General features: G+C 40.9%; 1 protein-coding gene across 1 annotated transcript in view; it reads left to right on the top strand.

The window, feature by feature from the left end:
- The first annotated feature begins 4,153 nt into the window (after positions 1-4,153).
- LOC147170256 (sodium/potassium/calcium exchanger 3-like) overlaps positions 4,154-13,423 on the top strand; it is a 53,692-nt gene continuing 44,422 nt past the window's right edge. The window contains exons 1-2 of the mRNA XM_086083360.1: positions 4,154-4,676; positions 13,237-13,350. Coding sequence (XP_085939486.1) covers positions 4,478-4,676; positions 13,237-13,350 — 313 coding nt within the window. The 5' untranslated portion in view covers positions 4,154-4,477. The remainder of the gene's footprint in view (positions 4,677-13,236; positions 13,351-13,423) is intronic.

Here is a 13,423-nt window from a genome sequence, read left to right as displayed (position 1 = left end):
TAAATACTACAATGTTTTTTATTCATATTTTTTGTACAAGTGTCTACACATCATACACCATAAATATACATTTACATATTAAATACTAAAAATTTCAAGTTATTGTTTAGACCAGAAGTGCAAGTATTATCAAAAAAATTCACACTGCACATGTTTGTGTGTATCAACAAAAGAATGTGCAGTGGTGGCCCATAAGTCTTGTGATGATTTCATATTAAGCATTTTTATACTGTACAACTGCATTCATGGCTATGATTCATACTAAAAACCATTAAAATTAGCTCATTTATTTGAACACATTAATATTAATGCTTTAATGGCTAACACAAGTATTACAATATATACACTGTACTGACATTCATGCAATGCACTAGCTCATTTAGAATGTTTTGTTTACTTATTGCCGTCCCCAAACGGTGCCACTAATCGTGTGAAGACGTAGTTTGCCAGATTACAAATTCTGTATCACTCACCACTTGAACGTCACTTGGGATGCCGCATCCCCGTTGTCCTCAGACCAGTTACGACTCATTGTTAGCATGCAGTTGTTGCCCGTGTATTATTGGACGGGCTAGCTGAAGATAGCAACATGAGGATAACAAACAGGCCCGTGTGATGGTCGCGTTTTTTGTTATTGTTGTTGTTGGTTTTTGCGGCATCGTAATTATGCCGGCGTAGCTTCAGAAAAGAGAAAAGTCTTTTAATTCTTCGGCTGGCTGAAAGCTTATTTAAGTGGATGTCCCGGTGGCGTGCCGTCGGCCGCGACCCGCGATTTTTTTGTTTGTTGCTACAATCATTAAAAATTCATTCTCTAGTACATATTAAATTGTAAATATAGTTCAGCGTTGTTGTAAAACACTATTATGTTTATTGTATATACTGTGTTTTTATCTTTGCCGATGGCTGGAGCCACCGGTTGTCTACCTCGCAACCAGGATGTGGGCGTGTGCAACAATTGCTCCGTGATCTGTTTCTTTCTTAGTACAATGAAGTAAAAAAAACTAACTAACAAAAAACAGTTTCTTCTTCGATTGTTACTTCAGGTCTTTCCTGTGCACTGCTGTTGATATAGCGCCTCCATAATGGTGCAACGCTGCGACTGCAGTTAAAATACGTTGCTGCCGAGCTCAGTCAACACTGCTGGAGCGCTGGAGCTGTGTTGAGCGATATCAGTCGCTCAGGCTGGAGGCGGCCGCTTCCAAATTTTCTACATAGGAAAAACCCTGGTTACTGTGCTGTGAGCCAAATTCAAATTCTCTGTTGATCAGTTAATAATTAATTCAATGTATCTGAATTGAAAATGATAAACTCACTTTATGACAACACAGCTACCTTTTTTTGCATAGTTACAGTTTTTCGTACACTGTAGACAATGTGTTCATATATATTTTTGGGGTTAATTTTTAAAAAATGCTTCATGTGTTTGTGTACCATATTAAAATACTGACGAAAATAACACCTCAAGTCTAATGATGACTAACTTTTACACAGTATTGTATTCCTTTTGTATCTGTCAATCCGTGCATCTCCGAGAGCAGGTGAGGGCAAACTCAGTCCAGGAGGGCCGAAGTCCTGCAGGTTTTGGAGGTTTCCCGTTTTCCAACACAAGCTGATTCCAATCAACAGGATCGCTATCAGGCTTATGCAGAGCTTGCTGATGAGCTGATCATATATCAGCTGTGTTGGAGAAGGGAAACATCCAAAACCTGCAGGACTCCGACTACACAGGTAAGTTTTATGACATCGTCTCTCTTGGACTGTTTCATGCCATTGTCATATTTTAGGCTCACTTTCAAGCACAATCAAAACTATTTTAGCGGTAAATGAGATAAAAAATAAATAAATAAATGAATAAAAACAGGCACAGCTACGTTTGAGGACAGGCGAAGAGTAACAAGTTTGTGATTTCTGATTTGGCATAAATTGAGGTGACGGTAACTGCAACATGCAGAATGAGTACGGTGCTAGGCTTTCTCTGTAACCAAAGTTTATATTTACTAGTTTTATAGTACGAATGATACCGTGTCTATAGTAGGTGTGGCTCTACAGTATTTTTTGTCTGTGGCTTTGAACTCTTTTATTTATTAATTTTTTAAAACACACAAACTATGACAAATTGATTGATTTATTTTTATAACACACAAACTATTACATTTATTTAAAAAAACAAAAAAAAACATTACAACACAATTTTAATGTCAACAGGTGACAGTTGGAAAAAAAATTCCACAATTCTGGAAGAGTAACATTATACAAGTTCCGATTGCACACCATTTAAGCATTTAGACCTATTCAATATTACCAGGGCACTGAATTGTCTTGTATTAGTACAATCTTCGTCCTCACTACTATTCAGTGCATGAAGCACCACCAGGGCGTAGATAGAATGACATGTCATACCAGTGACCTATTAGCCACTACTGCTTGACATTTCTATCCACAAGTAGAATGACTAGGGGACACTAGCAGAACAACTGCAGGCACAGCTCCAGGATTTTTTTCTGTCTTGGGGTTAAAGGTGAGATGAGAAAATAATTTTTAATTAAGGATGTTTGATACCACTTTTATTCAGATACCAGTACGAGTACTCAACTCTTGAGTAGTCACTGATACCACTGAATTTCTCCAATAAAACAATTACAGATATAAAAAAAAAGACCTCTATAACTCAATATAGCCTTTTCCCTTAAAATTGCATGAAATTAATGGCAATTTTCTATTCTCCTGACTGTAAAACGACCACAAGGGGCCACTGTAGCGAGTTACCGATACCTTGATAGAAGGCCGGGTGTTGGCCTGATACTGATACTGGTATCGGTACTCACCCATCCCTAAAATATATTTTTGAATTTCAATTAAAATGCTGGAGGGGCTTAGCTGAAGCTACAAAATTTCTGATGGGGCTATAGCCCCGGTGTAGCGCCAGGCTGCCATTCCTGACTATAGTATACATACATACTAGTGAAGCAAAAAAGGTGCGCTAGTTGACCACTGTATGCAAAATACTACTAGTAGCATTAAAAATATATATTTTAAAAAAATCTATTCAATATCTAAAGCTTCACTACACTGTAAAAAAAAACTAAACAGAATTTGGATATTTATTTGATTTGATTTTACGGATTTGTTCCTATATTTTTTACAATTGAAGGGTGCGAGTGTGTATCCGAAGCATTTCAGAGAACTGAAACAGACACACTACACAGCCGCGCTTATTGACGGGAACGCGCAATTGAGGGGTACAAGGGTGGAAGTGCGAGCATTTGGACACGGTCTCTATGTCGCAACAGTATCCAGGCGCTGTTTCCGGTTGCTGTTTGTGATGTGTGGGCTTGCGCTTCCACCCTTGTGCCCCTCGGTTGCGTGTTCCCGTCGATGGGTGCGAGTGTCTGTCTCAGTTCTCCAAAGCATTTCAGACAGCTGAGACACCCGCCAATGGGCGCGAGCGCGCGGTTAAGGGGCACAGGGGTGGGGGTGCGAGTATCGGGACGCGGCCTGTGTGTCGCAGCAGTGACCGGAAACGGCGTGGGTGTGTGACTTGCGGAAGTCGGAAGTCTGTGGCTTTTTTTTTTTAACAACTGTTACAAACATACACATCTGTATCAAAAATAAACATCTATACAAAAAATATGGCTATACAAAAATTATGGCAAGTCCGTGGCATCTACCCTATTCATAATACAATCTTTATTTGCTATATTTATAGGTAATTTAATTGTTTTAAAATGTGATAATGTTTGTAATTAAACATTTAAAGCAATGTGAAAATAAGGCAAAATCTTGTTTAAATTACAACTATAAACGATTTCATTTATGGAAAAAAATATTTTTATGAGAAGTAAATAAGAATAAGTTTTTCTGTTATTTCACTCTATTTTTTTGCCGCCCCAGCTGCCGGAAAGTTACCTTTTTTTTCTTTTTTTTTTACAGTGATAGTCATAAAACAGATGTCAAGTAGTGCCCTTTCGTCACTTTACTAGCATTGGCAAAGTAGTTAGGATATCAGCGCACTATAGGCTATCAAGTCAATATTCAAAAAGCTTGCCTGGCTTGTCAATCATGTGGTGGTTGGTGCTCGTCGCTGCCAATGTTTGGAATGTTAAAAGCTGTTCTTGTACGCTTGACTAAATGTTCGGGAGTTTAACTAAAGTGCGCGTGCCCACTGCACGTGCCAACTTCTCGAGTTCATTATTCCCGCTGGGAGCATCCAAGGGAGGGTGCGCGCATCCGTTCTACCTGACTCAAAGCACCACCGACAGTGGAACATTTACAAGAGAAACGAGTCGTCCGACTGCGTGTTTGTTGCTGTTTTCTCGCTTGGACGCCTTCACAATACGCCGTCGCAGTTGACATTTCCATTTCCCTCCAAATATCCAGCTTGCCACTCTGAGACTGCAATATTTCTTCTGCTGACTGACGACATCATTTCCATCGGGAAGTGAAGGAGGTTGCTGCTTTTCTCCAACTCGTGACACGCATGGATGTCGCAACCGAGGAAGGGATCATGTCTCTGTCCGGCATCCGACTCCGGAATTGTCCGGCGCAAGTGATGGCCAAGCAGAAGAAGGCGAAAGCGAGGAGGAAACGGCGGAAAGAGTTGCTTCTCATCCAGATATGTTTGTTCGGAGGGTTGCTTCTCGTCGTCAAGGGACTGCCCTTCTTAGCAGACGCTTCAGGTGAGAATGGGATGGATATTATTATTATTATTATTATTATTATTATTATTATTACTATTATTATTATCTAGCAGTGAGCGATGACACAATTGAGTTAGCACCATTGTGTGTGTGTGTGTGTGTGTGTGTGTGTGTGTGTGTTTGAACCCATTGTTACAGAATAACAGTCACTAACATTGTACTCGTTAGCCCAGATGATTGTTTCAAAAGTGGTGTAGAAAATTTGATGGATTATTCTAAAATATATAATTTTAAAGGGTTTACGTGCTCAAGGCCTTATGTGCTCTAACCTTTTGTTTAAAAATTGAAATTTATATTAAGATTTTGATACATTGAATGGGCATTTGTTCTTCTTAATTATATTAAAAATATCACCGACCAAATCAGTTCATAGTCTTCAAGAAATACAGGTGGCGATACCCAGACTATATTGCTACATAAGCTACAGCAATGTTTCTCAACATTTATTGAGCCGAAGCACCCATCTAATCTCCTGGCTCACCACCAAACAAAAATGTCACAAAAGGTATGAATACTGAAATGATCTCATTTCAGTATACTCACAAATGCACTAAGTGTGAAATATGTGCTTTTTTGAGTAAACGCAAAGCTGATATATTCACAAGAAACGTGACTTATTCTGTTGTATGAATGGCCACAGACTACCGTAGTTGTTTTGCATGTCTGTCTCACAGTTCTGAGGTTCAGGGTGTGGATTTGGCTGCAGAGTTTTCAGGAGTTTGCCTGTTCTCCCCATGGATGGAATAAACTGTATAGCCTATTGCATGTTCAAATCTGTAGTACTGTATTTGAATGGTTAGGTATGTTGTAACTTGTAACGGTAGCAGGACTTTGTGGTGTGACTTCACATTTCAACTCTTCAGAGCATCAATTATAGACTGTGTCTAGGTATTCTGCATTGTGTTTTAGCAATAAATATGTGGAATCTTGGCACTCATCCATTTGCTGAAAGCTTAAAACTTTTGTTAATGCAATTGGCTTTCTCTATATTGATTTTCCTTCAGTGTCATGGTGACGTTTATGTCAAACCATTAATCTCACTAAAGCACCTAAATGTAATCAAATGAGCCAGTGATGATAAATAATTACAGACGTATGCACCAGTTCATTTGTTAACATGCGACTCTGCCCCAAGGCTATTCCCTCGCAAGAAAGATAATTTATCATTTAAATGGGTTTTGGGTTAAAAAACAACAACCAAGTAATAACAAAAAAAAAAATTCTTCAAAAGGTCAAATCATGGTATGATAATATCATGGCCAGTTGCCTCTCTGTACCATAACTTCAATGAACTTGGAACATGCAAGTTGTCAATTTCAAGTTTTGACTCAAACATCATGCCCCTGAAAAGGGGATTAAATAATGACAATATGCAAGCCCATGACTGACAGGGCCCCTAGAAAATACCATTTTCACTTGGAGGCATTGAAGTGGTCCGGTCCAAAGTGATATTTTTTCACAGGACCCTCAAATCCCTGGCAGTGCCCCTGATGCTTAGATGTAGATGGTGCAACACTTGGGTATTAAATGCATTTCTCTTGTCCCTATTGTATTCTTGTTAACTCTTAATTAGTTCGCTGGAAGATCAATTAAAATGGATTATTTACGATGCGCTTAATGAAGCTCTGCCTAATTGAGCTTGATGTTGTGGAACAGGAAGCAGGGCACTCAACGCCTCCTCACAGGGGCCCATTAATCATTTCTACACTCCTTTATCCATGTGCAGGATAGCAAAATAGGGCGGGAGGCAGACAGAGAAGGGGCCAACAGTTGAGCACTGGCACGCGAGCCTCTTCCACTGCTGTTGTGTGAAGCAGTGAAGGTGAGGCCAGGTACGGAGTTCAGAGAAGAGAGTTCAGACTAGAGCCTAGAAAACATCTTAATAACTGGGATTTGGAATTCAATTTGAACCAACAACGGAGCTGACCTGTATTTGGCAATGGTGGGGCAGCTCCCCTCATGAGCTCTCCCAAATATGAAGTAAATTCACACAATCCTCACCTACAGTGGTGTGCATCAGCATTGACTTATCCCGGGATTACACCGCATGCGTGTGCGTTGCGGCTCCGCTCCGTTGCATCTTGACTGCGTGCACAAATGTTATGGACAAAACTCACCGGCTGCGCACAGCTGCGGTCCGGCAGCTCCGTCGCCAACAACTTCCCGCCGTGTCTTGCTTGATCGCGCGCGATAATGTGGCATAAAAACAACGACAAACACACAAAGTCTGTGCTTAAGGTGGACTTCCTTTGATTGAACTCCCTATCCATTCCCACAGCTTCTACTGTGACGCTCCTTGCAGCATAAATTTTTAGGTTGTCCAAATAAAAAGTTTGTGCCGTGTCGTATATAATCCACCTCCATTATAAATCTCTCCTCGTCCATGGTCGCTGCGGTGAATTAAGCGTAAGTATTATGACGTTTTGCTGACATGATTGCAAAATAGGATCTGGCGGGTATTTTATTCTGAAAAGTAACTGGAATTTTTTATTTTGAAACTGCGTCGGTCGATGTGTTCTGTGCTAGTTTGCCATTTGACTGATGCCGACGGATGCGTCGTCCGGCAAAAATAGAACAAAGGTCTATCCGTGCGGCAGGCTCTGGCACGACGCAGCTGGTCCGCAGTCGATCCTCAGCGCATACGCAGCCGGTATAATTTGAACAAACTGATAGAATGGAAGCGAATCGGCTGCGCCGGCGGATTAGAGTGGAGACGCAACGCACACGCATGCGGTGTAATCCCAGGGTTACCATAGACAGCGACCTGTGACTCAAGATATGGACCGCTTTCGGTCGAGACGAAAGTGGTCCAGCTAGTTAGCTGGGGTCACGGAAATAAAGCGTTTTTCTTCTAAAAACAATTTGTGTTCAAAAGAGTGATAAATTTGCATCACAAAATCGCAAACTAGAAAAAAGTCAGACTCAATTACCGCCTGGAAGTATTTTTCTGTTCGTATCATTGCACGGCAGACGCGTGTGTTCCACCGTAATTCTAACTTTGAAAACTCACGATAACATGTCTGACTACGACACTGGCGACGAAGACAATGTCTTTAGCACTGAGCCAAGGGAGTATCTTTATGAACCCGATTTCTAAACCCGAATATACAGATGCAGAAATTCGTCAGATGGAGTTAGAATGGGCAGAGAGAGAGAGAAAGGAGGGATAGAGAAGTGGTACAACTTTATGCTGGAGCCATGGAGCGGGTGACTGACAAATGGGATGCCCTTTGAAGTGTTTGAAGTGTGAACTCATGCCGACAGAGGTGGAGTGCTACTGCTGCCACGAATGGGATCTCATCATGCCACAGATGCGAAACCTTTCAATTGATGAGAAGGCCAACGCGGCAGCTTCTGTGTTCTGTCTGCATCACAAATCATAATGACTTTCAAGAAGCCAAAGTTGTCTCAAAGCAATGTCCGTGCGGAGATTCAGGGACATTTTTATTGATACAGCCCGGGAAATCACGCGTCTGCTGCCAGCACCATTTTTACATATAGAATAGAATAATATAATAAAGAGTGACGTCTCACAAGAATGCTGCCAGCAGACGTGGTTGGTAATCTCATCTTTTTATTTGTCTTCAAACAACCGGCTAATGTTGGCCTCAGCCAACACCGAACACAAGAAACTAATTTACGAGCCAAGTTAGCACACGAACAACCAACAACGTATGAGTCCCTTCTCCGCCTAGAGACGTGCGATGCGTTCACTAACACTCAGTCACAAGAATGCAAAACAGAATGTGCAACATAGGAACACACAACACAACTTAGTTCGTTACACTAGCTTATAAAGTTTATACAATTGTAACGTTATTTACTAATCGCTCTAGCCCTCCATAAGCTCTCTCGCATCAAGTAAACACTTCCAAACAACTTGTTGATTTGTGCGCATCTGTCAGTTAGATGCAGCACGCCGCGCAGTGATACGAACAGAAAAATAAAGAAGAGAAATAATAAAGTAATGGAGTCTGACTTTATTCTAGTTTGCGGTTTTGTGATGCAAATGTATCACTCTTTTGAACACAAATTGTTTTTAGAAGAAAACGCTTTATTTCCGTGACCCCAGCCAACTAGCCGGACTACTTTCGTCTCGACCAAAAACGGACCAGACCTCAGGTCACAGGACGCTGTTAGCGCCGAGTGCTGATGCACACCACTGTAGGTGAGGAATGCCATACAGATTTATGTCAAAAATCCCAAACTATCCCTTTAACCACAAGAGGGCAAGGAAAAACTTTTTTTTTTAAACATCAGCAGAAAAATAAGAAACCTTGGGAAAGGGCAGCAAATGTGGAATTCCCCCTTCCAGGATGACCAGGCTGCAATGAATGTTGAGTGGGCAACAATTTACACAGTATGTGGTGCTATACAATTTTAACTAGAATAGTGTGAGAGTCCATTTAATGAGTTGAAGCACTGCAAGAAGACACCATCGGAGACGGGCTCCTCTCCATACTAGGCTCGGTTGGTCGATACAGAAATCTCCATCGTAACAACTCCGAAGTGGTGGCCTGCTTCAGATCTTGACCAGGGCAATTGGGGCATAATCCGTACAGCAGCATCCAATTCGTTCATTGACACCTAAGTCCCTCTTCAAGCCAGGGAGAATGGAGCAAAAGAGAGAAGTGGCAGTCAAACAGGCCAACATAATTCAGCCAAATGCAAGAATATAAAAATAAACCTTAAGACGACATTTAAACATTTCTATTTCTATAGAGCTAGAGGCTCTGATTGTCGAGGGTAGGGCATTCCAGAGCACTGGAGCCCGAATCGAAAACACTCTTGAAAGTGCGGACTTCTGTTTGGCTTTTGGGATAACCAAAAGACCAGCATGTGAACAAAGGCTTCGGGACGGTTTTGATTCGCATCTCGGGTTTGTGGTCAAGGTTTCATGTTCGATATGTTAACTCTCAGGAAAATAATTTATGTCTTGTATAGTTTGGTCAAAGGGGAAAAGATGAACACGGTACGTATGTTCACAGCATTATATTATTGTTTATGTCGTATTACTTAAAAAACAATTATTTTTCATTCAAAGTATATATTTTTCTATCCATGCCAGCAGTATACGATGACAGACAGAAAAATCAAATGCTCTCATATGATGGCAAAAGCTCAACCTGTTCTTCCAATTGTTGCCATTCATCCAACAGATGAAGTCATGACTCCCTGCAAATATATCCGATTTGTGTTGAATTTAACAAGCCCAGATATCACACAAAACTAACTAATTTGAGACAAGATCGTTATGTTATTTTTAATACTTTTTATGAGATTTTTGTTTGTTGGTTAACTGTGAGATTTTTCCTAATGTAAAATAAGCACATTGGTTCAACAAAGGTTGGAAAACACTGTTCAAGTTATTAAAAACTGCTCAGGTTCTTATACAAATAAGATGCACATAGACTGATGTGTTTGTACGAACGTAGAGAGTTGTAATCTCTCCAATGCACGATCCTAATGAATGGAAAATGACTTCAGGAGGTTGTTCCACATTATCAAGCAAGTCAGTTTTTATGCATATGGCGGAAAACAAGGATCTTTCCATTTATGAAGAGTTGAAAAATCCAATGCCCTGCGAGAAAAAAGAAAAAAGGAAATCATTGCATTGTGAAATAATTTGTGTGTGACTCACAAAACAAACCAGTTAATTTAAGATGAAGATGTATTAAGGAACGTTTCTGTCAGGCAAATGCATTATATAACGAGAGCAGCTGTAATAAGCAAGCCATTATTTGAAGCTGCTTCTCTGGAGTCCCAAGAACTTGTCAATGCAGTATCCTCACAAGGAAAAACTTTAGCAGTGGGTTAAAAAATGCATGAAGACTAATTTTCAAGCAGTTGTACTCCCTTATAAATGCAATGCAATGGTCATCATTTCCCAATTAGTTGCAAGCTCAGCAAGGTGGGGGTGTTGTGATATTTTGGCTAGAATAATGTGTGGGGAGATAATAGGCCCCATTGGGCCAGGATCATGCAGTGGGGGATAATAGGCCCCTTTCGGCCTGCTGCACAACAAGCGGAACCCCCCCTCTCCCCCAACAACTAACAACCGCACACTAGCTGATTGACCCTCAGATTCCTAACCATCTCGCTTCAGTGGAAAAGTGGTGAGCCCCAATGTTTTGAGGCTCTACATAGTGGATAGCCATGGTTGCTGTCAGTACAACAACAGTGTTTCTGCTTAGAATTTTGTCAACAGCAGCGCTCGACGAGGGGTGGGGTGTGGGAGTATGTAATTTAAACCATATATAAAGCATTGGACGCATACTTGCTAAAACAAACGGTAGCTTGCATGCTTAAACATGCGGTAGCAATGCGTGTATGCAGGAGCAACACAACAGGAGCAAAACAATGAGTTGGGTTGTACTTTATTCAACAACTTAACAATGGACTCACGTTATTTTTTTATCAGTCTTCAATCATCCACAAATCCATCAAAGTCCTCATCTTCTGTATCTGAATTGAACAGCTGAGCAATTTCTCCAACAAACATGCCAGATTCGCCCTCGTCATTATCGTGCGGCTGTTTAGCAATGATGCCGGCTTTCGCGAAAGCTCGAACAGTGCCAGCAGACACATTCGCCCAGGTGTCCACAATCTATTCACATACGGTGGCGTACACGCCCGACGCTGCCTCCCAGTTTGGTGAAAGTGTGTTCGACATCTTTCATCCTACCCTAAGCGGTATGAGACTTGGTGCTCTTTTGTTAATCCTCCATGAATAACTACAAACTCCAAGTTTGTCTTCTTGCTTCCTCCACCAATGTGGAATTCTCTCACGCCTTCATGTACAACCGTGTTAACTAATAGTTTGCAGTTTAAATTGTGCCTCGTAAGCATGTGTCTTTGCTGATGCCATTTTCCAGATTCCTTAGAGTGCAAAAACCGTCAGTATTTTGTTATCCGTTCCTTCTTGGTCTCAGGGCCAGAGTACGGGTCTGTGTGTAGCGTGAACATTTTATGTTTTCCATAAATTTCACCTGAAAGCCAAATAAATGTCCCTAAGTTTTTGTGAGTAGTGTATTACCTCTTCTGAACCGTTGACTGTTGTAAAACGGACCTCTTTCTCACTTTGCGGGAGCCGTGTGGCATTAAGTTGCCTCAAAATTGAAAGTCTGTATGCCAATAATAAGTGAAAACAATTACATTAAAGATATTTGAAGTAAGCTTTTTTTGTCGTTAAAAATGAATCACTGTTATGTTTCAGTGCAGAAGGAACTGGTTGCCATAAAGGTACAGTATGTATCAAACTGTTTAGTCATCTTGTTGTTTGTCTATTGCACCACTCAAGGTGCTAAGACCTTTGAGAAAGAGTTTGGGAAGATGATGTAACCACAGTTGTTTGTAGCTTCTGTGAAGCATAAAGGCTTTTTGTCCACTATGTCCAGTCTGGGGTCGGCGTAAGTGCAGACTTAGATGTTGATGGCTGGCACTGGTGACATGCTGGTGACCATTTTAATTAGTGACAACATACAAAATCAAAGTTTTTTGTTTTTGTTTTTTGCTTTATGGTATTCAATTAGCTATTGAACATGATTTTGGGGTAGTGTTGTGTTAATGTATGTGTGCAATGGTATGGGAGAGCAATGTAAGGTATTTTACCAACTTAACCTTCAGTTTGGGAACGCTCATGTGATATGACATGGTATTTTTAATTGGCCATTACGTTGATTTTGCGACACGGTTGACCTACAATTCAAATTCCAAATGACAGTTAAAGAAGTTGCAAAGAGGTCGGCCACTCATTAAACTCGTTGCAGAAGCCGCACACTGCACAACAGTTCAGTACAGTAGTCTTCGGCCATATTGCTCTTTGAAGGGCAGGGCATAAGGTGCCTGAAGTACAGTAGTTTCTTATGGAACTTTTCCTAATATATATATATATATATATATATATATACATCCACACCGATGACAGCCAGTATTAGCGGCACAGTTCAAGGTATTATTTAATCACAGTTTTGACCCTTTGCATCTACGTCTCGTAATCGCGTGACTGCTGACCACTGATCTGAATATATGACTGGATAGCCGATAGGCCAAGACTTTTGAAGCCGTGAGGCCGCCATAATGCTCCTCCCAAGAAACGTTTCTTGGCATTCGATCCTATACATATGCAATATCAAAATTGGAGAACATTTGAGACAGTACTTAGTAGAAAAACAGCATGTTTTAATTTGTTAAACATAAACAAAAGGACTTCATACATTTTACACCTTGCTTTAGATAGTTAATTACTGTCCGCGTGCCAGAAGGCGACGCTGCACGGACAGATCCTCACTCTGCCTGTGTGCCACGCGCGCCGAGGAGAGGAGGGAGGGGCGGCTAGGAGGTCTATCTGTGTTAAATTCGTATCCGGGAACAATCAATTATCTGTACTGGATACTCGTGTTGTATGAATATCTGGCTCACCCCTAGTGCATATATTCCAATGGATTTAAATCAATTACAATCATTGTTTATTTGTAGACACTAAAACATCTTGTCCTTTTCTTCAGTAGCTCATTTTACTGTGATTCATATTGTCCAGGTTCCAACCACAGTACCAATCACCAGGACAGATGGGAGGGAAGAAAGCTACTGCAGACAATGGACAACAGCAGTGCCGTGGAAATGGACATAGAACAGAATTGCACTTCTCCAGGTAAGATAGATCAAACACTAAAACAAAGAATTCTTCCTCATATCTAGAAAATGGAGGAGACTGAGGCAAGCAA

The sequence above is a fragment of the Leptonotus elevatus genome, chromosome 8 (assembly GCF_054856555.1).
Source record: "Leptonotus elevatus isolate MCC_2025b chromosome 8, RoL_Lele_1.0, whole genome shotgun sequence".
Classification (NCBI taxonomy): domain Eukaryota; kingdom Metazoa; phylum Chordata; class Actinopteri; order Syngnathiformes; family Syngnathidae; genus Leptonotus; species Leptonotus elevatus.
The sequence above is the reverse complement of the archived record's forward strand: the minus strand, read 5'-3'. Positions and strand labels throughout refer to the sequence as shown.